This window comes from Taeniopygia guttata, chromosome 5 (genome assembly GCF_048771995.1).
Source record: "Taeniopygia guttata chromosome 5, bTaeGut7.mat, whole genome shotgun sequence".
NCBI classification, from domain to species: Eukaryota; Metazoa; Chordata; class Aves; order Passeriformes; family Estrildidae; genus Taeniopygia; species Taeniopygia guttata.
This window is the reverse complement of record NC_133030.1, coordinates 11726961-11748155: the sequence shown is the minus strand read 5'-3', so window position 1 is coordinate 11748155 and position 21195 is coordinate 11726961. Positions and strand designations below refer to the sequence as shown.

General features: G+C 48.3%; 2 protein-coding genes across 3 annotated transcripts in view; one reads left to right on the top strand and one right to left on the bottom strand.

Annotated features, from left to right (window-relative positions):
• RMDN3 (regulator of microtubule dynamics 3) overlaps positions 1-15964 on the top strand; it is a 22241-nt gene extending 6277 nt beyond the window's left edge. For both annotated transcript variants that reach the window (XM_072929571.1, XM_002195996.7), the window contains exons 4-12: positions 1669-1927; positions 2625-2727; positions 3526-3586; positions 10258-10333; positions 11099-11176; positions 12390-12488; positions 13093-13146; positions 14057-14137; positions 14744-15964. In XM_072929571.1, the coding sequence (XP_072785672.1) occupies positions 1669-1927; positions 2625-2727; positions 3526-3586; positions 10258-10333; positions 11099-11176; positions 12390-12488; positions 13093-13146; positions 14057-14137; positions 14744-14788 (856 nt within the window). In that variant the 3' untranslated portion in view covers positions 14789-15964. The remainder of the gene's footprint in view (positions 1-1668; positions 1928-2624; positions 2728-3525; positions 3587-10257; positions 10334-11098; positions 11177-12389; positions 12489-13092; positions 13147-14056; positions 14138-14743) is intronic.
• On the bottom strand, positions 15086-21195 carry LOC115495432 (uncharacterized). Its single transcript, XM_072929384.1, has 4 exons — positions 20429-21195; positions 19807-20316; positions 17279-17384; positions 15086-16694 (listed from the first exon to the last, which is right to left on the bottom strand). Exons 1-2 carry the CDS (start codon positions 21193-21195, stop codon positions 20235-20237), a joined length of 849 nt encoding a protein of 282 aa, XP_072785485.1. The 3' UTR covers positions 15086-16694; positions 17279-17384; positions 19807-20234.

The following is a 21195-nucleotide window of genomic DNA, read 5'->3' as shown; positions in this document are numbered from 1 at the left end:
GGAAATGTAAATTTTGGGAAAAACTACTGAAGCTTTAGAGCAGGCACTGGGAGGAGGAATGAGCCTGTTGCCAACAGAGGGGTTTCAGCTGGGGTTCCTTGCTGACAGCTGAATTCTTTCAGTGAAATTCAGAACAAAAATCCCCCATATCAGCTTTATTTTGTGAACCACGTGGTCATGATCTTCTCCAATTTTAGACAAAATTCCCAAAAGATCTCCCAAGAGTTTTCAGGGGGGTTATGCTGCTTAATTTCCCTGTGTGGCTTTGGGTTTTGAGCTTCTTCACCTCCTCTTCCCATAGGCTCTGTTTTCCTTCAGGGTCACCGTATTAAAGCATTCCAGAGCTTTCCATCATTGTAAACTCAGGAAAACAGGCTGACAACACCTAAATCCCTTAATCTCCCTGAAAACTTTGGGTTTCCTTGTCTTTTTGAACTGGTAGAATCTCGTGGGGGCTGTCTGGCAGAAAACACAGTGTTTGAGCTGATAGGCTGAAATGTTGGCAGCTGCCAGTAAAGTGTTGGGGGTTAGGATGGGGAAACCAGGGAATTTGAGGAGTTTGTGTTTAATTACTGAAAATGAGGTGGTCTAGAGAACTAATAGTGCCATTAATATTAAGAAATTTAAAGAAATGAGGATTTTAATCTGAGGCAGAGTGTGCCAGTGTCACCTACCCTTGTGTTGGTTATCAATTAATTCAGTGTCATCTCCAGCAGGGCATCCTTGCTATCCTGTCTTTCCAGTGTGAGGCTGATGCTTTATTTCTTGCCTTAAAATATTTCAGGACAACATGGTGGGGTTTTGAATGTCTGGGTGAGGGTTGGAGGCTGCGGTGAGGGAGCAGAGAGGGGAATTCCTGAGAATTGGGGCGATAGCCAAACGTGTCTTGTTATCTGTGTGTGGGCAAAGCCCTGTCACTGCCTCCTTCAGATAGGGGCTGTGGTCACATATCTGTGTCCCCAGACAAAGGCAGGGCCACAGGGCTGTCCCTAGGAGGAGGAATCAGCCAGGACAGAGGGAAGCACAGCTGGAAGTACCCAGTGCCCCCAGAGTGCAGGGAACTCAGATCCAGCAGAATTGCTGAAGTTCTCTTGGGCAGTCACTGACTTAAATCAGCAAAACCCCTGTGTTCAAGTGCACATTTTGAAATGGCTGGCTGATTTGTGCCTGTTCTGTAGTTAAGAGCTTGCAGGTGAAAGTGAGGGGCACAGATAGTCTTGTAGACTCCCTGCTGCTGTGGTAGCAACGTGTAACCCTGATTTAAATTTCAAATTTTAAATGCCCAGCTTGGGTGCTGGAGGAGCTTAATTTTCTCCATTTTTAGGAGCTTTGATCTGAGCTTTACAGAATCACTGAGGTTAGGAGGAGGTGACAGGGTGTGCAGGGGATGTGGTGACATGTAGAATCCTGGAATGGTTTGGGGGGGAAGGGACTTTAGCGCTCATCCAGTGCCACCCCCTGCCCTGGGCAGGGACACCTTCCATAGACCAGGTTGCTCAAAACTTGGAACTTAACTTCATTGTCACCTTCATCCTTCCGCTTTCTGAGGGTGATGTGAGAAACGAGGCTGTGTGAGACACTTGGGTTGTGCAGTTTTCTCTGGGATAAGCTGAGATACTCTTCCTCTCCTCTCCTCGAACTGCTTTGGTGATGTTTTTTCCCCCAAAGTTACACCACGGCCAACGCCGAGTCTGACTACGATCGGGAGTCGGAGCGGGAGAGCGAGGACGAAGTGAGCTGTGACACTGTGAGGACCGTGCGCAGGGATTCCCTGGACCTGGTCCCCGAGGATGAAAGCCCCCTGCTCCCGGATTCCTCGCTGGAGGAGGGGCTGGGGCAGCTCCTGGAGCAGGCTGACCGCCTGCACAACGGCAATGAGCAGGACAGGAGAGAGGGCTTCCAGCTGCTCCTCAACAACAAGCTGGCGGTATAGGTGCCTTGTTGTATTTTCCAGCAGCAGGGGAGGGTCAGCTTGGGTGTCAGGAGAGATTTCTTCACTCAGAGTCTAACCTGGAACTGATCCCCAGAGCACTGAGTGCCATGTCCAGTTGTCCCTTGGACACCTCCAGAGATGAGGACTCTACCACCTCCCTGGGCAGCCCCTTCCATTGCCTGACCACTCTTTCCAGGAAGAAATTCCTGAAATTTCTGGAAATTTCTCCTGGTGTCCAACCTAAACCTTCCCTGGTGCAATTTGAGACCATTTCCTCTTTCCTATCCCTTGCTCCCTGGGAGCAGAACCAGATTCCCCCTGTCTGCCCCCTCCTGTCAGGGAGTTGTGGAGAGGGAAAAGGTCCCTCCTGAGCATCCTTTTCTCCAGGCTGAGTCCCCCCGGCTCTGTTGCCTTCCCTGGACGTGCTCCATCCCCTCCCTCACTGCCTTTCTGACTTGAGGAGCCCAGAGCTGGGCACAGCACTGGAGGTGCCCCTGCAGTTCCCAGCCCAGAGAACTCTTCTGCAGCACCGGCTCCTAAACTCACCCTCGCTGGGGTTCCACTTGGCTTCCTTTGGGATTGGGGCATTTTAAAGCTTGGAAAAATCCCTGCATGATTTCAGCTGTGTGTGCCCTGCTGTGCTTTGTTGCTGAGCTGACGAGGGTGTTTGTGCTGTTTGTGTTCCCTGCAGTACGCGGGGCAGAGCGAGTTCCTGTGGCGCCTGGCACGGGCGCACTGCGACATGTGGGAGCTGACGGAGGACGAGGAGGAGAGGAGGTCCTATGCCACAGGGGGTAAGGAATCCCCTGCTGCCCCAAAGGAGGGCTGGCACTCAGCTGCACAACCCCTCCACCTGCCAGCAGGGCTGTGGATTCACTGGTTTTCCCTAGAATCTGGTTTTTAGGGGAGTGGGAAGCAGCGCTTTACATGAATTTTTTGTGTTTAAAAATCGAGCTTTCTGAAAGAGGCTAAATAGAATGAGACCTACTTAGAGCTGGGAAAGTTGTTTCTCAAACCTGTCATCCATTTCTTTGTGATACTAAAATAAATCCTAAAATAAACAAGCTTTTCTGTGGCACACTGGATTTTCTCTGTTGCCAGCATGTGCAGATATAAAAACAATACCTATTTTTAAATTTACTTTTAACTTCATTCCCTCATTGTTCTTCACCATCTCAAAGGTGTCTGCAAGATTTTAGGTGAGTCAGAATAGAACAAAAATCATCTTTATTACAGTTAAGATGTGCAACAAAATATACTAATCTAAATAATTTCTGTTTTGTTTATAATGCACATAACTAAATAGAGTTAGGTAATGCTGTAGCTAGTATAATTACTCTTTTCTGGGAGCCATTTAAACATGGAATTCTAAGTTTTATATTGTCCTTTTAGCCATCAATAGGTGCTTAGTTTTCAGGTTTTTGAACCTGCCAGAGGATAAAATTATGTGTGGGATGTTTTCAAGCCAAATGCATTATCAAATTGACAAATATATGACTCCTGTGCTGTTCTGTAAGTCTGACAACCTCAGAAAAAGAAACTGTGAGAGAAAGCAACTGAATTTCTTACCTCTGACTACTTTTTTGTTCCAGGGAAGGAAGAGCTGGAAGTTGCCTTGCAGAAATGGGATCAAAGTGCTGAGTGCCACCAGTGGTAAGTGCCTTTTTACTTCTTGCTTTTAAGAAGTGTAGGGAAAGGACTTGGAGTTTTTTGTGAGCTGAGCTGCAGTTAAAATATAATAAATACAACCCCCCCCACAAACTTCTTTGCTGTTACTTGCACTGTGCCACACTGGTGGTGTTTTTCCATAAAAAGCCATTTTTAACAGCTTTGCTTACTTGGTGTAAGGAATAATTTGACAGACAGTAGGTTTGGTTGTGATGGTAGGAATAAATCTGGGGTATCTTATAGCAACTTAATTATAAATTTCTCTCTGAAGAGTTCTGGAGGAAAGCTCCCAAGTGGAGCTGCTTTTGAGGCAAGAGAGGATGTGTTTGACTCCATCAGCCAGACCTGGGAGTGTGGGCTTGGTGCTCTGCCAAATTCCCTGTTTTCCACTTAGTTCTGGAGGAAGGAGATCCATCACTCTCACCAGACAGGCTTTTAGAGTCCCCTGGAAGGGTTTTCTGCTCTCGTCACCCTGCAGGGCTCTTGGCTTGGAAATGAAGGGACCCAGCAGCACGTGGCTCTTTTTTATTTAAACAGAGATATTTTATGTATTTGTTCCATGCTAAAAGAAGAGATGATCTGCAGTTCAGCCAAGCAGTTGTGACCAACATTTCTGCACAGGTTTTGAGGGAGGAGGCAGGAGAGGGGGAAGGCTCCCTTCAGCAGCCTGGATGAGCAGGCTGTGCTTGCAGCTCATGTGTGGAATTTTTAAATGTCCTTTATAAAACTTACTCCAAAAGAGAGTTTGTGGGGTGGCACAGATATTTGGAGATAAGGGAATGTGCTTTTCTGTTACTCTGGTGAATTCCTCTGTGAATGGTGTTTGTCAGTAGTTGCACTGAAGGATTGACAGTACTTAAATTAGAATAAAAGGGATTTTTTTTTTTCTTCTTTAATGAAAATTATTGGGAAAAGAGGTTGCTCATTGGCTTTGCCAAACAAGATCTGTGCTCTTGCAATGAGTAAATTTGCTTGAAGGATTGTTTTGAACTACTGGCATCTGAATAAATGCCTTTATCATCTTAAACTGTGTTTCATCTGTTGGTAATGAATTACTGCTCTCAATTAAAGCTTTGATTGGAAGGAGGAATTTGAGAGCAGGAAAATCTCCAGCAGATCATGGTGCTGCGCTCTTGTCTCCCAGCTTAACATCTTGAAGTTAATGGGGTTTAGTTGCCAGGGTTAAAATTTGTATTTTGCAAAGTCAGGTTCTACTCCAATGTCCAAATATTGACAGTTTTGCCTTGGAATTCCAAGTGTGGGACAATTCTTGGCCCTCAGACCCCTTTCCCTAATAGAGGTTAGGCTCGTTCCTGCACATCTTGTTTCCAATTCTCCAGGGCAGCTGGAGGAAGGAAACAGCAGAGCAGCATGTGGGAGGTGTGGCATTTCTTGGGGATGAATGTGTAACTCCCTTTATCAGCACACAAATTACTATTTTCTGCCATGAATAGAACAGGAAATTATTCCCTTCCCAGCTCTGAAGTGGTCACAAGCTGGCTTAATTGCAGTCTTTCTTTATGCTAATTGAATTTACCCTGGGGATAAAAAGCAGCAGAAGTTTTAAAGCTTTTTTGGGGTGGATTTGATGCCCCAGCTGTTGGGGAAAGCAATCAGAGAACATTGTTCACATTTATTTAAATTACAGTTTTATTCTGTCATATTTCTCTCTAGTGACTAATTTCCTTGCTGAAGAATCCTTTATTATCTTCTGTCACAGGGGAGCAATTTATTATGTCTCACCACCCATGTTGTCTTTGCAGTATTCTTCTCCCTCTTCCTTGTAGATTTTCAGACAAAAGTGGCGGGATTGGTGGAGTGGCATGGCTTTGTGCTGGTGTGGTGGTCCTTTGCATTCATTCTTCTACACCCAGCAGTCACCATCATCTTTCTCTTTCCCACTGCAACTGGAATGGCCACTTTAATAGAAATATTCCCAGTTATTTTCCTGCCTCTCCACACAGGCTGTGTGAAGTTGATCGTGCAGGTCACCTGGGCTGCATTTTTTCTCTGTGTGCATCACTTCATGTTCATTTTCTGTTTTATCAATTGCCTCTTGGAAGTTTGTGGATTCCTTCAGATGAAATTGTGCTGGTTTTTGGTGCTTATTCATTGTCTTTTGTGCTTGTTATTTCCTCCTGCTGCCCACATCATTCCCAGTTTTTGAGGTATTTTGCCTACAGTTATCATTGCAAGGAGAAATTTCTCCCCTCGGTGCCTTGTTGTTGTTCAGTCATCACTGACATTTTAAAGAAACTAAGAAAGAAAATAACTGGGAATCAGGGAAGGATTTCTCCTGGGGAATCAGTGCTGGCTACAGCTCCTTTTGGGGTTGGAAGGATTTGGCAGCAGGAGGAAAAGTGGTTTCTCAGGAGTGCCAGGGAGAGCAGTAAATGTGTGGGGCTGTGTCTGGGCTGGCTTTGGGATCTGCCCAAGCACAGCAGAGGCTTTCATGGCTCTGCTCTGTCTGTGAGTGTGGGACAAAGCTCTCCTTGCAGCTGTTGCTGCTGGAAGGCAGCCGGTGCTGAGGGAGCCATCTCCAGACAGAATGGAGCAGGAATTTGGTCAGGGCTGCACAGACAAGCCAGCCTTGTGTAGAGGCACTGATCTCTGCCCCTGCTGCCCTTGGGAGTTTCCCCTGGGAAATGTGGGAGTTGTGTTGGGCATTAAATGCATTTAGTGCCTTAATAGGAGATCTGTGTATGGGAAGTGAGGGAATCACAGGGAATGATCTTAGAGCCTCTCTACTCCTGACTTACAATTACCTGGTTCTTACCTTGGATTTAGACACCAGAGTCATTCTCTGCTTTGATTTTCAGAGATCCCTGAGCAGGTAGAGCTTTTGTCCATTTAAACCAATTTCTCCATGAGCTGATTTCAGCTCTTGAGTAGGACAGAACAAGTTCCCAAGCCTGTTCTTGCTTTTAGGGATGGATGGATGGATGGATGGATGGATGGATGGATGGATGGATGGATGGATGGATGGAGCATCAGTGACTGCACAGACCTTTCAGAAATGAATTGAGAAACAACTGTGGCTTTCTAGAATTCCCAGCCCATTCCCTATGGGCGTTTTCAGCACAACTGCAAGCACAAGGCAGCAGCTTCAGGGATCAGGAAAGGAGAGTGAGCTGTGAAATTGCCTTGGCTTCCATTCCTCTTGCTTAAAGTAATACTGAAGTGCAACCAGAGGGATTTCAGAGAAACCTGAGGAAAATGGTGCAGGTGCTGTGTCAGGAGCTGTAGTTTGAGTTGGATATTTTGCCCTGGAAATGAAGCACTGCCTACTGAAAGCCCTCGCTGTGGGAGGAATCATAAGCTGCAGCCCCCTTGGAGTTATCCTGTGTGCTGTGGAGAAGTGGGATTGGCTTGGCTGAGTCTCCAAAATGTGCCCTTTCTTCTGGAGAGTCTGGCAGTTTGGTGGAACATCTTGATCACCAGCCCTTTTCAGTTCCGTGGGTACATCTGGCTGTCTGTGGGCAGATCCTGGGTTTTTGAAAAGTCACAGCATTCTGGATATGCCTGGAGATGGCTTTAATTTAACACCTGGCAGTACTTCAGCATTTCACTCTTGCTGCATCACTGCCCAGATCTGGCCAATTCTGAGGCAGATTCTGGATTTATGAGCTGAGCATTTTCTGTTCTGCAGGCAGATTAAACAGGGAGTTTGCTGTCAGTGTGATACGGGGCAGGAGGAACTCTGGGGATAGGTGTTAGGAAATAGTTCAGAATGTAGTGGAGGAAAAATAACATGGATTTAGAGCTGTCTGAATGCATCTCCCTGACTTGTCTGCCCTGGAAGGTGAATTCAGAAATGTGAACATCCAGAATACAGGAGCTCTCCCATAGGGATGTTTGTGGGCTGTAAGGAAGGGGGGAACATCAGCCTTCCCCACTTTTTCCTTCCATCTTGTCTCCTCTTGGAAGAGCCAAAGCTTTTTTTCCCTACCTCTTCAGGATCAGCTGGTCATTAATTTTAGGTTGAGGCATTGGGAGTTCTGCTGTCTCTCTCAAAGCACTAATTCCCAAATAAATTCTTACTTTAATTTTTGGTTGTTACAGTCTAAATACCTGCCTGCTAATTCCCTGTCCCCTTACTCAAGTGCAGGGAGTCACATCTACCCAGTGCACAGGAAGGTGAAAAATTGGGAATGTTCACGAAATACTGGGAAAATTGTCTTTGATGTGGTTAAAAGAGCTAAGAGCTGAGCTTGGGCTAGCAGAGCCCCCTGACTGGAGGGGAGGTGCTGGAGGCTCTGTATTCCATGGCAGAGTCCTGCTTCCAGGGAAGTCAGAGTGCAGAACCCAAGAAGTCCTTCACAGTCCTGAGCTCAAATCCCGGGGCTCTCAGCTGGGGGTTCCTGATTCCACAGAGTTTATTTTCTAATAAACTCTGTTTATTTCCTGAGCTGAGATCCCTGGGGGAACTGGTGTGTCAGAAGCTTAATGAGGAATCTGGATACTAATTAATCAGGGATATCCTAAGGAAAGCTCTGGATGGATCTGAACAGTAATGCACAGGGCACCACTGGTTACAGGGGATGAAAATCCCCATCATCATTATTTTTAATTTCTCCTGGTCCTGCTGCTCAGCGCTCCTGCACCTCCACAGTGCCTCTGGTGATGCTCATCCCGAGGCATCCCATGGAATGAGCTGGAATAAACCACTCCATCCTGCCAAGCTGAGCAAGCAGGGGGCAGAACAGCAGAAAGCAGAGCCTAAAATCCCAGAAGTGCAGAGCTGTGGCTGTGAAAATCCCCAACAGTCCAGTGGCCCTGAACCTGGGATCAGCAAAGCTGGGTTGAGAAGAATCATCTTTCCTGGGAATACAGTGAAAATCAGATCAGATGTCTCTTCCCATATATATATTTTTAGTTTATTTCATGGCACCAAAATAGGACTGAAATTTAATTTACTGCTGCTTTTATGGCTTTTTCATCAACATTTTACCAGGCTGTTAAAAAAACCCTGGAATTTATATTTGACATGAGACAACTGTGTGATTTATTGTCTAGGAATATTTTATCTCATGATCTTAGAAAATAAGCTTTTTATTGGCTTGTATTTCTCAACCCCTGTCATGTTGTGGTTAGGGATGTTTAGTCCAGGCTGGTGTTTGTTGGGAAACAAAGTGGAGAAGATCCTAAAAGCACTTACTCCATCATCTGCACACAACAGAGCGGGGCAGTGGAGCCCCAGCAGCAGGAAAAGATTTTCTTCCAGCTGTCAGGAAAAGATTTTTGTCCCATAAGCCACTGATCTGGTAATCCTTGCCATTACCACAAAAAATAAGAGTTTTAGAGCTGATCTAAGAGCTTTTCCACAAGAAAGTTAACAAACTAAAGGAAGAGATTTATGGCAAGATGCTAAATTGTTCAGGAATCGTGATTTTGTGCTGTAACTTACACACTGGAAATGGAGCAGTGAGGTGTGAGGGGATTTGTGGGATTTTGTGACTCTGAGGAAAGTGTAATTGGAGATTTAAAGGTCTCCTGACAGATTCCTGCACATCTGCTGTGGTTAATCATCCTGAAGGATGCTTTGGGACATCGATGTCGGTATCTGTGGCAGCACTGGGGTGTGGGTGTAGGAAAGGGGATTTTTATTTGCATCTTTCTGCTTTCCAGCTTTATTTTTTGCAAGAATGAGCCGTGTTATTTGTCTGTCTGTTCCACTTGATATTTTTTGAGCCAAACTCAGAGAAGGGATGGAAATGTCCTCCACTCCTAGAGCTCTTCACCCAAGCAGGATAGGAGAGGCTGAACTTCCATCTGCATGTTCTGTCCCACTTGAGAGCTTTCTGAGCTGTTGTTTCTTGGGAAGTGATGCAGGGAGGGAGGTTTTGAACCACTGTGATGCAGGGAGGTGAGGTGGGAGGGTGCAAATCCACAGGGAATTAATTTGAATTTCACAGCTTGTGCAATAACTGCTTTTGCTGGGGCCTTGTTCTCAGGCTCACAACTCACAGTCTCTTACTGGACAAAGCTAAATGTCTTTGCACTTTCAGCACTGAACTTGTGTCATTCTGTTTCCCAGCTGCAGGATGTAGGTAGGTTTTCCAAGTATTTCCCTGGAAGTAGAGCCCTGTGTGCTGCAGCTGGGCAGCTGCATAAGGAGGTCACTGCACCCCGTAGTTGATTAGAGCTGCTCTTATTCTGCCTCTTGCTGCAGTAACTTCACTCTGCCCTGCTCTGGGTTCTGCCACAGCTTTCCCTCCTCAGAGAAGCAATTCCAGGTGTGGAAGTGTGCTGCTCCTGGTTTTTAGCCATCAGTGCAGTGAATTTGTGTCGCACCCAACCCCTCTGGCTGCCTTGTCCTTCGAGCTCATTCCTTCCTGGGTGCTACATTTTTGCTGCTTATGTCTCTTCCTGTGAGGGATGTGCTGTTTTCCTTGTTTTCCCCACTAAGGGCTGAAACTTTAATGATCTTCACAGAATCCTGGGATGGTTTGGGTTGGAAAGAACCTTAATGCTCCTCCCATTCCGTCCCTGCCATGGGCAGGGACACCTTCCACTACCCCAGGCTGCTCCAAGCTCTGTCCAGCCTGGCTTTGAGTACTTGTAGACCTTCCTTTTGCAGCCATGGACAGCAGGTAAATGTGGATTCAGGGTGGATTCAATTCCATCTGGCTCATGCAGGTTGTCTCCCCATGCAGGTTTGCCATCCTTTGTGGGCAGTTGTCGGAGCAGGAGAGCATTCCCAAGCGCATTCAGGCTGGATATATTTTCAAGGTGAGTGGCCAGGAGGTGCTGGGCTTTGAGTATCAAACAACACTCATTTCTGCAGCAGGAATTTGGGAAAATCTGCTCCAGTACTTCTTAGGGAAGCAGTAGATTTCAGAGCTGCCACGAGTGGGTGGTTTGGGGTGAGGAGGCTGATTCCATCCATGCCTTTTGGGAGTGACTGGGCTGAGTGCAGTTTTACACATTGTAATTGCAGAAAAGAAAAGAAATATTGCAAATTAATTTAGGTAAAGGATGAGACTTAGAGCTTGAAATGTGGAATTATTCTGTAGTGACAACACGCAGCACCAGCTTGTCTGCAATATGTGCCTGTGAACGACCCACACCCTCCCAGGCAGCAGTTACTGCTCAAAGGGGATTTCATTTGCCTCAGACTCCCTTTTTTTCATTCCTAGTATTATTACTACTGTTATGATGCCTTGTGGATGTTCCAGGGGGAAAGGATGTACATGGAACAGACCAGAGGTTCTTGTTTCCCCATCAGCCTTTGGCATGATCAGTTATGGCAAAGCTCTGGAGCAGGAATGAAATGCAGGGCAGCTTCTTTGTGTGTGTGTGTGTGTGTGTGCAGAAATTCTATCCCTGAGGCTGGAGAAATGCTGCCTTTCCTTGCTTGCTGAATCCAGTCTAATTTTACTGTGTGTGACACTTAAATTGTGGATTCCTTCCTTTCCTCTTTCTCCACCTGCTCTGGTGGATATTTTATTTGCTTTTGACAAAGATGTGACACGTGCTGGTGATGCTTTCCCACAGGAACACATTGATAAAGCCATTGCCCTGAAGCCACAGGACCCACAGCTCTACTATCTGCTGGGCAGGTGGTGTTACCAGGTAACAGAGTTTACCATCACCCCCTGGGCAGGCCTCTGAAGGGTTCAGAGCTCCAGCCTTGGGTTTTTAGTCACTGCTGGTGGCATGGGAGGGGAAATGGCAAGGGTGGGTTAGGAAAATCCCAATCTGCAAACTCCTTTTCTGCTCCCAGTGCTTTGCTTGGTAAAAACAAGCTTCCTTCCATCCTCTGAGCACACAGGGGTGTGGTCAAGGCCATGTGAGGAGCTTCTGCTCACAGTGTTGGTGTGTGATGTGTTGTGTGTGTCCCCCTGCCCCTGCCACACACAGAATTGGAGGCACTGGCAGCACGTGCCAGCTGCTTTATGCTTCCTGACAGGGAAAAGCTTGGAGTCAGATGCCAAGCTCTCAATCAGATTTAGAGCCTAAAAAAAGGGAATAAAAGTCTGCAGTGACTATTGCTGTTCCATTTGTGCCATTGGAAGGCACTTTGTTGGGAATGGAGCCATGGTGCAGAGATTGTAGCTGGGATAATTGACAGTGGGAATTACAGAACTGCCCTGAGCTGAACTGCTGGGAGCTCCTGGCTCTTTTCCTGTGTGGAAAAAGAACCTTCCTTCATGCTCAGCCTGGAGCTGCTGAAGCAGTGGAATAGTACCGTGGGTGGAGAAGTATGGTAGTGCTTCATGTAGTCTGCATTGTTAGAATTATACAGGATTAAACAGGGTATTGGCAGAGGGAGGTGGTGGAGTCCCCATCCCTGGAGGAGTTCAGGGAATGCCTGGAGGTGGCACTCAGTGCTCTGGGCTGGGTGACAAGGTGGGGATTGTCACAGTTTGGCCTCCATGGGCTGGGAGGGTTTTTCCAACCTAAGTTTTCCCATGATTATCTGGTGGGAAGACTTCAGCCTGCCTCTCCAGGAATCACAGGGTAGGGGGGAGCAGGACCTTGTGGAAGGTTTAGGCTGGGAGAAGGGAGAGCACAGGTGGGGACTGGTGTGGCTGCAGCATGGCAGGTTGGGATTTGGAGCCGTCTAAATCCCAGAGTATGGAACTGTAAAACCTGACCTGGGACAAGGGAAAGCAAATCTGGTTAAATTCTGTGGCCAGACTTGGATACTCCATGGGAATATTCCGACACTGCAGAGGGGTTTGGCTTCCTCCCTGCTGCAGGAGCAGCTCCCAGGGACTGGGCAGACCCTTGTTGCTGTGCTGGTGTTGGATGGATGGGCCAGGTTGCCCTTTTGTCTGTGCAGGTTGCCCACCTGGGCTGGCTGGAGAAGAGGACAGTGTCGGCGCTGTTCGAGGCCCCCCCGACGGCCACGGTGGAGGACGCGCTGCAGAACTTCCTGCGGGTGAGGAAATGTGGGAATGTGCCAGGAAGGGGCATCACTGAGCTGCCCAGCTCACAACAAAGGGCATCACTGAGCTGCCCAGCTCACAGGGATGGCACTGGGCTGCTTGGATCCCTCCTGGTGCTTCCCCATGGCCTGGGACCTGGGTGGAATGAAAGCTGGTGAGAGGGAAATTTGAGAAGTGTCCATTCCAGAATAGCCAGACAAAAGAATGGGATGTTGAAGATGTCAGAATTGCAGCCCAAAGTGTTGGGAATTGGTTTAGGGGGGGTTGGTTTTCCTTTCTAAGGCTGCACAGAAAAGGAATTTCCTTTCTAATTCCTTGCTCAGTACTGGATACATCTGGGCTGTGCTTCCAGGGTGGCAGCTCCTTCCTTAGAATATTTTATCTAAAGCCTGGCTGACTTTTCCATTTCAAACTTTTCCAGACAACTGCTTGAAGGTTTCATGGATATAGTGCTTTATGTATTTATTAGGATTCTCCTTCCTGCCATCTATTTATTTTCCTTTAAAAGCTGCAGTGAGCCTGATGTAAGAATTAATTGTGTCCTTGCATATCCTAATGTCTGCTCTTCCCTGTCACACCCTCCCTCTGTTCCTGTAGGTCGAGGAGCTGAGCCCAGGGTTTTCCAAGACAGGAAGAGTTTACATTGCCAAGGTAACCACTCACTTCTTATTTGTTCAGAGGGTAAGAAATATTTGTGTTAAAAATCACCTTCAACTTTAACGACCAGGTGGAAAATACTCCAAGCAGGAGCAGAATTTTTTAGGATGATAATATTTCCTTTTGTCTTTTAAATCTTTTTAGACCAAATCATGTCGTGCAGAGGCTTTAAAATTCAGGGGTTTTGCCTTTGAGTCACTCAGTGGAGCATCCCTGGTTTTTAACAGATGAAATTCTATATAAAGCAGGAATGGTGACTTAACAGCTGTGTGCTGGAGGTTTAATCCTTCCCCACCATGACTTCTGTGGTGATAAAACCAGAGAATCATGGGGAGAAGTAAAGGATGAAGGATTTCTCTTTCCCTGTCCAGCATGGGAGTCTTGAGCCCTCTTGCTGAGGGGTTTTTAGCTTCCTTTCCCTGGGTGTATTTCATGGTCTCCAAAATACCTCCAAGACTCTCTGGGTACCCAAAATCTTCCTGTTCCCAGAGGGATCAGTGTGCCTCAGCTGCTGGTCACATGGAGAATAATTAATACATTTTCAGCAGGCGGGGAACGATGTGCTTCCAGGAGAGAGGTTTTGTGGAGAAAATGGTGTGAGGAAGAGGGAAATAGCTACTGAAAATCAAAGTAGAGCTTTTAAAAGGGTGAAAACCACAGGGACACGTTAAAAATGTCCAAGCAAAACCCAATCTCCTTCCCCAAAATGAAAGAGAGTCAAATATAATTTAGTATTCCAAGATCTGGTGGTGTTTCTGACGCCTTGTGGCTGAGGGATACTGCAGGATATGCCAGTGCAGAGGGTGAAGAGGCAGAAACAACTCTTCTTAGCAGGTGCCCAGTTCCATTTGCTGCCTGTTTTCTCCCATTTAACTCCTCTCCCGTGGCCATTTTCCCTCCCCAGTGCTACAGGGACCTCGGGAACACCTCGGCGGCGATGCTGTGGATGGACCTCGCCGCGGAGCTGCCAGGGTACACCAAAGAGGTAACACTCAGCGGGAGCAGAAATGGACTCTGCACCTCTGCTCCACTCTGTGAGAGCCCAGCTGGATCTCTGCATCCACAGGGAGCAAATCCAGAGGGGGGACAAGTTGGTTGGAGGGATGGAGCACCTCTGCCATGAGGAAAGGCTGAGAGAATTGGGATTGTTCAGCCTGAAATAAAGAAGTTTGTGGTGCCCTAATTGTGGCCTTCCAGTGACAGGAAAGAGGGAGAGAGACAATTTACAAGGGACTGGAATGACAGGAAGAGGGGGAATAGGGGCTTCAAACTGAAAGAGATTATGCTTGGATCAGGTGTTAGGAGGAAATTCTTCCCTGGGAGAGTGCTGAGGCTCTGGCACAGGTTGCCCAGAGAAGCTGTGGCTGCCCCATCCCTGGAAGTGTCCAAGGCTTGGAGCAGCCTGGGCTAGTGGAAGGTGTCCCTGCCCAGGAACTGGATGGGCTTTAAGGTCCTTTTCAACCCAAACCATTCCAGGACTCCACGATATGCTCAAAAGCTGGTTTTGGGTTGGAGAAAAAGAAGGGAAATGGTGTTTTTTATTTGTTTTAATCGAGCTGTACATTTATGAATTTCCCTCTTGCATTTCCAGGATGCAGAAAGTGAGAGAGAACTTGAGGAGATGCGCTCAGTCTGAGAGAAATAATTTTGGAGAAGTTCATCCCACTGCAGAGACAGTAAAATTCCAAATGGATTTCATGATCCTGACAATTACAAGTACACTTCATGGATAAGCCACAAGACTTACAGGAGAACACCCAGCAGCACATCCAGGAAAACATCTTGGAATTAATGGGATAAAATAGTGATTTCCTTTGCAGAGCACTGCGTGTGTTTGATTTTAGGATCCCTAAAAATATTACATTCCTGAAAAAAAAGGGGAAATGTGGGGGTTTGTAGGTAGAGTTTGTGATATAAAAACATTTGTGGTTTTTATATATATTTGGCACATATACGTGAGATACTTTGTGATATAAATATGTATTATATATATTTTTATGTATGTGTGTATAAATATATATATACTTATTTATTATATATATGTATGCACATATATATTTTATATCACACTCTTTGCCTATCAGAAATCCTTGCTGGTGAGCTCCCAATTCATTCCTGAGGAAACCTTGAGCCAAATTTTTTTCCAGTTTATTTGTATTGTCTTTTCCATAGTAATTAATGGAATCAGTTTTAATAACTGTTTGATGGCTTTTGTGGATGTTTTGGGGAGATCAGTTTCCAGGTGGGACCAAGGAACTTCTCTGCACAGTCCATACTGGATGTTAAGAGGTTCATTAGTCAAAGAAGTGAGGAATAGGATTTTAAACTTCAGGATTTTCTCCCAGTGATGTTTCTGTCTTTCTTCACACAAGGCTGAAAACTTCTGTCCTTCCAAACTGTGCTGCTGTGGTTTAGATGGAATCACTGAGTTTGGGAAGTAGTTCTTGATCTGAGAACAGGGTGGAAATATCCTGTGGCAAAGATGCTATTTCGCTGTGATGATCTTCTGCCACTGACCAGATTAATTCTCTTCGAATTAATTATCTCCTGGACTAACGACCGAAGCCAACGACTGACATTCCTCTTGCAGCTCCTGGGGACCAAAGAGGAACAGGGAACTGTGCTGGATGCTGACACAGATGGGGAAGGAAAACGTGCTGTGGACTTCCCCACATATCTGTCAAGGCTTTGTTGGTATCCCTTAAAATTCCAAAGGCAGCTACTGAACACTAATTCCTGAATGTCTGTTTCATGCTGGGGTGGTTGCGAGGGGTAAAGTGAGGAGTGCTTGAGTAAAACATTCCTTAAATCACTTTTTTTCCCCTTGCACTGTGGTGGGTTTGTTACTTCCTGAAAATAACACTGAAGCACAGCAGGCTCCAGCATTAAAGCTTCCTGGATTGCAGGTGTGATGCTGCAGGGCTGGGTGACAGCCTCGGGGCAGGCACTGGCCAAAGCACGGATGGGGAGGGTTGGGAGGATTTGGAGCCACGAGAGGAGCTGGCTGGGGGATGAGCCTGTGCCAGTGCAGGTGTGGCCTTTGGCTCCTGGTCAGGAATGTGGTGGCAGCCCCGGGGCAGGGGGAGCTGAGAATGGGGCAGTGCCTGAGGCTGCTGCAGGCAGGGCAGTGTTTACCCTGGGGGCTGGCCCCACAGCTGAGTTCCAGCAGGATCAGGGGCACAGAGGCTGCACTTTGTGCACCCAGGGAGTTTCTGTCCCCCCTGGAGATTTCCTGCCGGGATGTGGCAGCGCAGGGAGCACAATGAAACCTGCAGCTCCGTGGCCATTGCTGGCCTTTGTCCCTCTCTTGTGCCATCAGCCTGTGGAATTTGCTGCTGTCACTGCCCCTGCCACCCCAGCTGGGGGCTGTGTCCTCCTGGCAGCCCTTCCCAACCCCAACACGAGCTCCAGTGGTGCCTCTGTGCCGTGTTGGGAGCGTTTGCTGGGAATGTGCCTCATCCCTGGGAGTATCCTTGTGCTCCAGAGCAGACAGACTCCAGAGCTTTTGGGCTTGTCAGCTTCAGAGGTTGATGAAACAGTCCCTGAAAGGAAGAATGACAATGAGGTTTGTCCAAGTGGTGCTTTCAGACCCCACCTGACAGTGCTGGCTTTGTGTTGGAGGTTGTTGTGCATTTGCACTGCAGGGAACGAAGGGGCCCTTCCCAATTCAGCCCAGCAGATCCCAAAGGCTCTTACAGGAATATTTATCTTTTACTTCCCTCTCTGATAACTTAATCTGCCATTGAGCCATTCCTTGAGTTCTCCTGGAGAAAACCTCACAGCAGAGGAGTTTGCAGAGGAGCCCAGAGCTGTGTTTGGAGCAGAGAGAGCTGAGAGCTGCATCTGCCCGTGCTGCCCCAGCCTGGCAACATCCACATGGAACAGCCTGGGCAGATGGGATTAGATGGAGCAAAATCCCTTCATGGAAGAGGTTTTCTCCTGTGCAGATCAGGCATGGGGCAGGCAGTGAACTTTGGAAATCAGCTGATTTCCCCAGAAAGCATCACTCCCATCAGCAGGAATGACAGGACCTGTGCCCACTGCTCAGGATTCACCCAGCCAAAATCAAGGGCAAGGTTGGTTTGGGTCTGAGAACTTGAAATAATTTCAAAAGAGAAGAAATCACCTTTTTCTTCTTCCTTTCAGGTGCTGGAATTGCCTCTGGATGTGTGCTGAGCTCTCACTGCAGGGAACTGCCAGGCCTTAATGGTTGTGAGTTTGTGTTCTTCTCACTGGGGAATGAATAATTATTAGTTATTAGTTGCAGAAATGTTTTCTGAAACCTTCCCCCTTTGCTGGTAGATCTCTTTCTGCCTTTGAATTTACAGCTGTTCCCTGCTGTCATTTGCCCTGCCTGAATTCCTTGCAGCTCCTATCTGGGAAAACCTGGGATAACTCAGAGGGGACAGAGGTGACATTTTTAGCTGAAAACCTGGGGCAGTTGGGAGGGGACACTGAACTGTTTGTGTAGGAAAATGTGAGGGGATGTCGAGGGGAGCAAGGTGGCATTTCTGAGGGAAAAGCTGAGGTGATGTTTGGGGGAGAGAATGCCGATTTGTGGAGTAGAAAAGAGTTAATATTGTACAGGAAGGAAAATTTTGGGGGTAAAACTCTATGTAATCTGTAAGGGACAGAATTAATATATTGGAGTAAAAATGAGGTACTTAGTAGTAAACAAGGAAAATTTTGGAGGCAAAACTTGACAAAATCTCAAGAGTAAATGAACACTTTGAGGGAAAAATGAGGTGATGAGTACTGAGCATGTAGGGCAAATTTGGGGGCTAAATCTGAGCTAATCTCTAGAGGAGAGTATGAACATACTGAGGTAACATGAGGGAATCAGTTATGGGCAGATGGGGAAGCTTTTGGTTAAAAATTAGAATAATCTGTAGAGTGAACATTTTGAAGTAAAAACTAGGTACACATTGAAAATTTTGGGGTAAAACTTGACAAAAACTATAAGGTAGAAAGTAATACTTAAAGGAAAAATGAGGGAATCAGTAGTGGACAGGTAGGGGAATTTTGGGGGGCAAAACCTGACATAATCTAAGGGTTCAGAAATAATATTTTTGGGTAAAAACAAGGCAATAAATTGTGGACAGGTAAGGAAGATTTTGCCGGTAAAATTTGAGATAATCTCAAGGGAGAGTGTGAACACTGACAAACTGAAACAATCACTGGGTGTAGGCAAGGAAATTTTGGGGGTGAAACTTGGGAAGATCTGTAGGGCAGAGAATGAACATATTGAGGTAGAAATTAGGTAATCAGTAACCCTGAGGTAATTATGTAGGAATAAGTGGTTTTGGGAAAAATGTGACATAATTCGTAGGGGACAGAATGAACATTTTGGGGATAAGAGGCATAACCTGTGTGGTTTTGGTTTTAAAATCTAGTTGGCAAAGAGGGGACAAAATGGACATTTTGGTAATAAAATCTGAGTTAATCTGTAGAGGAAAGAATGGATATTTTGTGGTAAAAAGGAGATAATCAGTATTGGACAGGTAGGTAAAACTGGGGGGTAAAATGTGAGATTATCTCTAGGAAAGAGCAGGAGCATCCTGAGGTAAACTGAGGGAATCACTGTGGGCAGGTGGGTAAATCTGGGGATAAAACTTGAGAGAATCTCCATGGTAGAAAATTAATATTTTGAGGTAAAAATGAGCTACTCAGTGGTGGAGAGGTAGAGAAAATTTCAGGGGTAAAATCTCAGGTGATCTGTAGCAGAGAGGATGCACTTCATGGTAATCAGTTATGGACAAGTAGGGAAATTACTGGGGGGAGAAACTGAAAGCATCCACAGGGTAAAGAATGGAAATATTAAGGTGGAAATGGGGCAATACAGGTAGGGAACATGTTTAGGGTAAACCTTGTGGTAATCTCCAGAGTAGAGAAAGAATGCTTTCTTGTAAAAGAAATTTGGCTGCTGAAATTTCCCAGCCCAGGGCTTTGGCTGGCAGGGCAGCACAAAGATTGTTCCCTGTGTGGTGCCCAGATTTGGGGTTCAGTATCAGCTTTGCTGTTTAGAGGAATTGTACTGATAGCCCTGTATTCCCTGCTGAATTCCTACTGGAATAACCTCACATGGCCTCATGGAGTGTGGGTATTCCCATGCAGAGCTGCCTATCTGATCCCAGCTGTGTCAGGAAGCAGCAGAGGTTCCAAGGAAGCTCAGTGGACAAGGACAAGTTCCTATTTCATAGAATTGGTTATTTATAACCCTCATCCCCCAGCCAAATGTTTCCCCTCAAGGTTTTCCATCTGCCTACTACCAATAGCCTCATTTTTACCTCAAAATGTTCATTCTACCAATGTCCCTGGGGGCACCTGACAGAGTTCCTGGAATTCAGTGGATTCTACCCCCTTGCCCGGGCACCCCAGCACCCATCCCCGGGCTGCGTTTGGCACGCTGCCTGCCACGGGCAGGACACTGAGGCACAGCTCCTGCCCTGCAGGTGCCAAGGACAAGAGGGGCTGCTTCCCCTCCTGGGGCTCGGCCTCCTCCCGCCCCGCGTTCCCGCCCCGCTGGGACACACCGGGAACACCGAGGAACGTTCCTGGCAGGGAGCAGGAGTCCCCGAGGGCTCCGTGCAGCTCTGGGCCTGAGAAGCAGCCCCGGCCTCAGCCCCACCGAGGTTTTGGGCTGTGAACACTCACCTGCAGGAAATGCCCCTCTGCAGGCGGGACCAGCCCCGGCACTCTCCAGAAGAACTTTGGCCATGGACCAAGGGAACCCTCAGGACTTGGCTTGCTCATCTCTCCCTGGAAAGGGACATGGCACAAGCACCTTTGCAGCCATCAAGGAAATGCTGGAAAGGACAGGAAATCAGGGTTATTGGAAGAGTTTTGTGCTGTCACTCAACTGTTCACCTGTGTTACTCCACAGTCAGATGCTGGCCATGGAGCTCTGCCCTGTGGACATTCCAGGGGCTGGTGTGTAAAGGAGCATCAGCATAAAAGAAGGAGCTGCATTGGCATAGGAATTCCCTTGCTGGCACTTGGCATTCCCATCCCAGGCAGGCCATTGCCATGACCGGACACTGGCTTGGTTGGAGCAGGGTGCTGAAAATGCCCAGGTTGTGGGTTCAGTGCCCAGATGAGCCTTTAACACAAGGGTTCAACTTGGTGCGCCTTGCGTGTTCCTTCCTACTCAGGATATCTGAAGACCTGGAAATAAAAATTAAACAACTTTCACTGGCTTTTTAAACGGAGTTGTTTTGCATTGCAGAGTGCGACCCACAGGGAAGGTGGGGGGAGGAAGGAGAGCATCAGGCCTCACCTGGCAGATGTCGGATGAGCGGCCCGAGCAGAACCGAGCCCCGGCGGGCGTTCCGCAGGCGGGAGCGCGCACCGGGGGCCGCCGCCCGGCGGGAGCGCGCACCGGGGGCCGCCGCCCGGCGGGAGCGCGCACCGGGGGCCGCCGCCCGGCGGGAGCGCGCACCGGGGGCCGCCGCCCGGCGGGAGCGCGCACCGGGGGCCGCCGCCCGGCGGGAGCGCGCACCGGGGGCCGCCGCACTCGCAGCGCCGCTCTGTGTCCGCCAGAGGGCGCCCCTCCCGGAGGGCGCTGAGGGACCAGCAGCCCCTGAGCGGTCCCGGGGCCGGCCCGGGCGGTCCCCGCGCCCCGCCCGCTTCCAGCCGCGATCCAGCGCCGGCTCCGGGAAAGCGCCGCCTCCTGCCGGGCCCGGCCCCGGCACAGCCCCGGCTCCCCGCTGCCCGGAGCCCCAGCGGGAGCGCAGCCCCGCACCGGCCGCGGTCCGAGCGGGAGCGGCAGCGCCGGGCTCGGTCCGCGCCCGTCCCGGAGCGGCTCCGCCTCCCCGCGGCGATTCCTGTCCCGATCCCTGCCCCAATCCCGCCCCGGTCTTGCGGCTCCAGGACCCACCGCCCACTCGCCCCGGGACCCCCAGCAGACACCGGCAGGACCCGGACCGAATTCCCCGGCCCGGGTCCCGTTCCCGGCCCCACCTCAGCGCCGCGAGCTCCGCACAGCACCGGGAGCAGCCCCGGCCCAGGGCCCGCACAGCGCTCCGAGCGCCGGTCCCGCCGCAT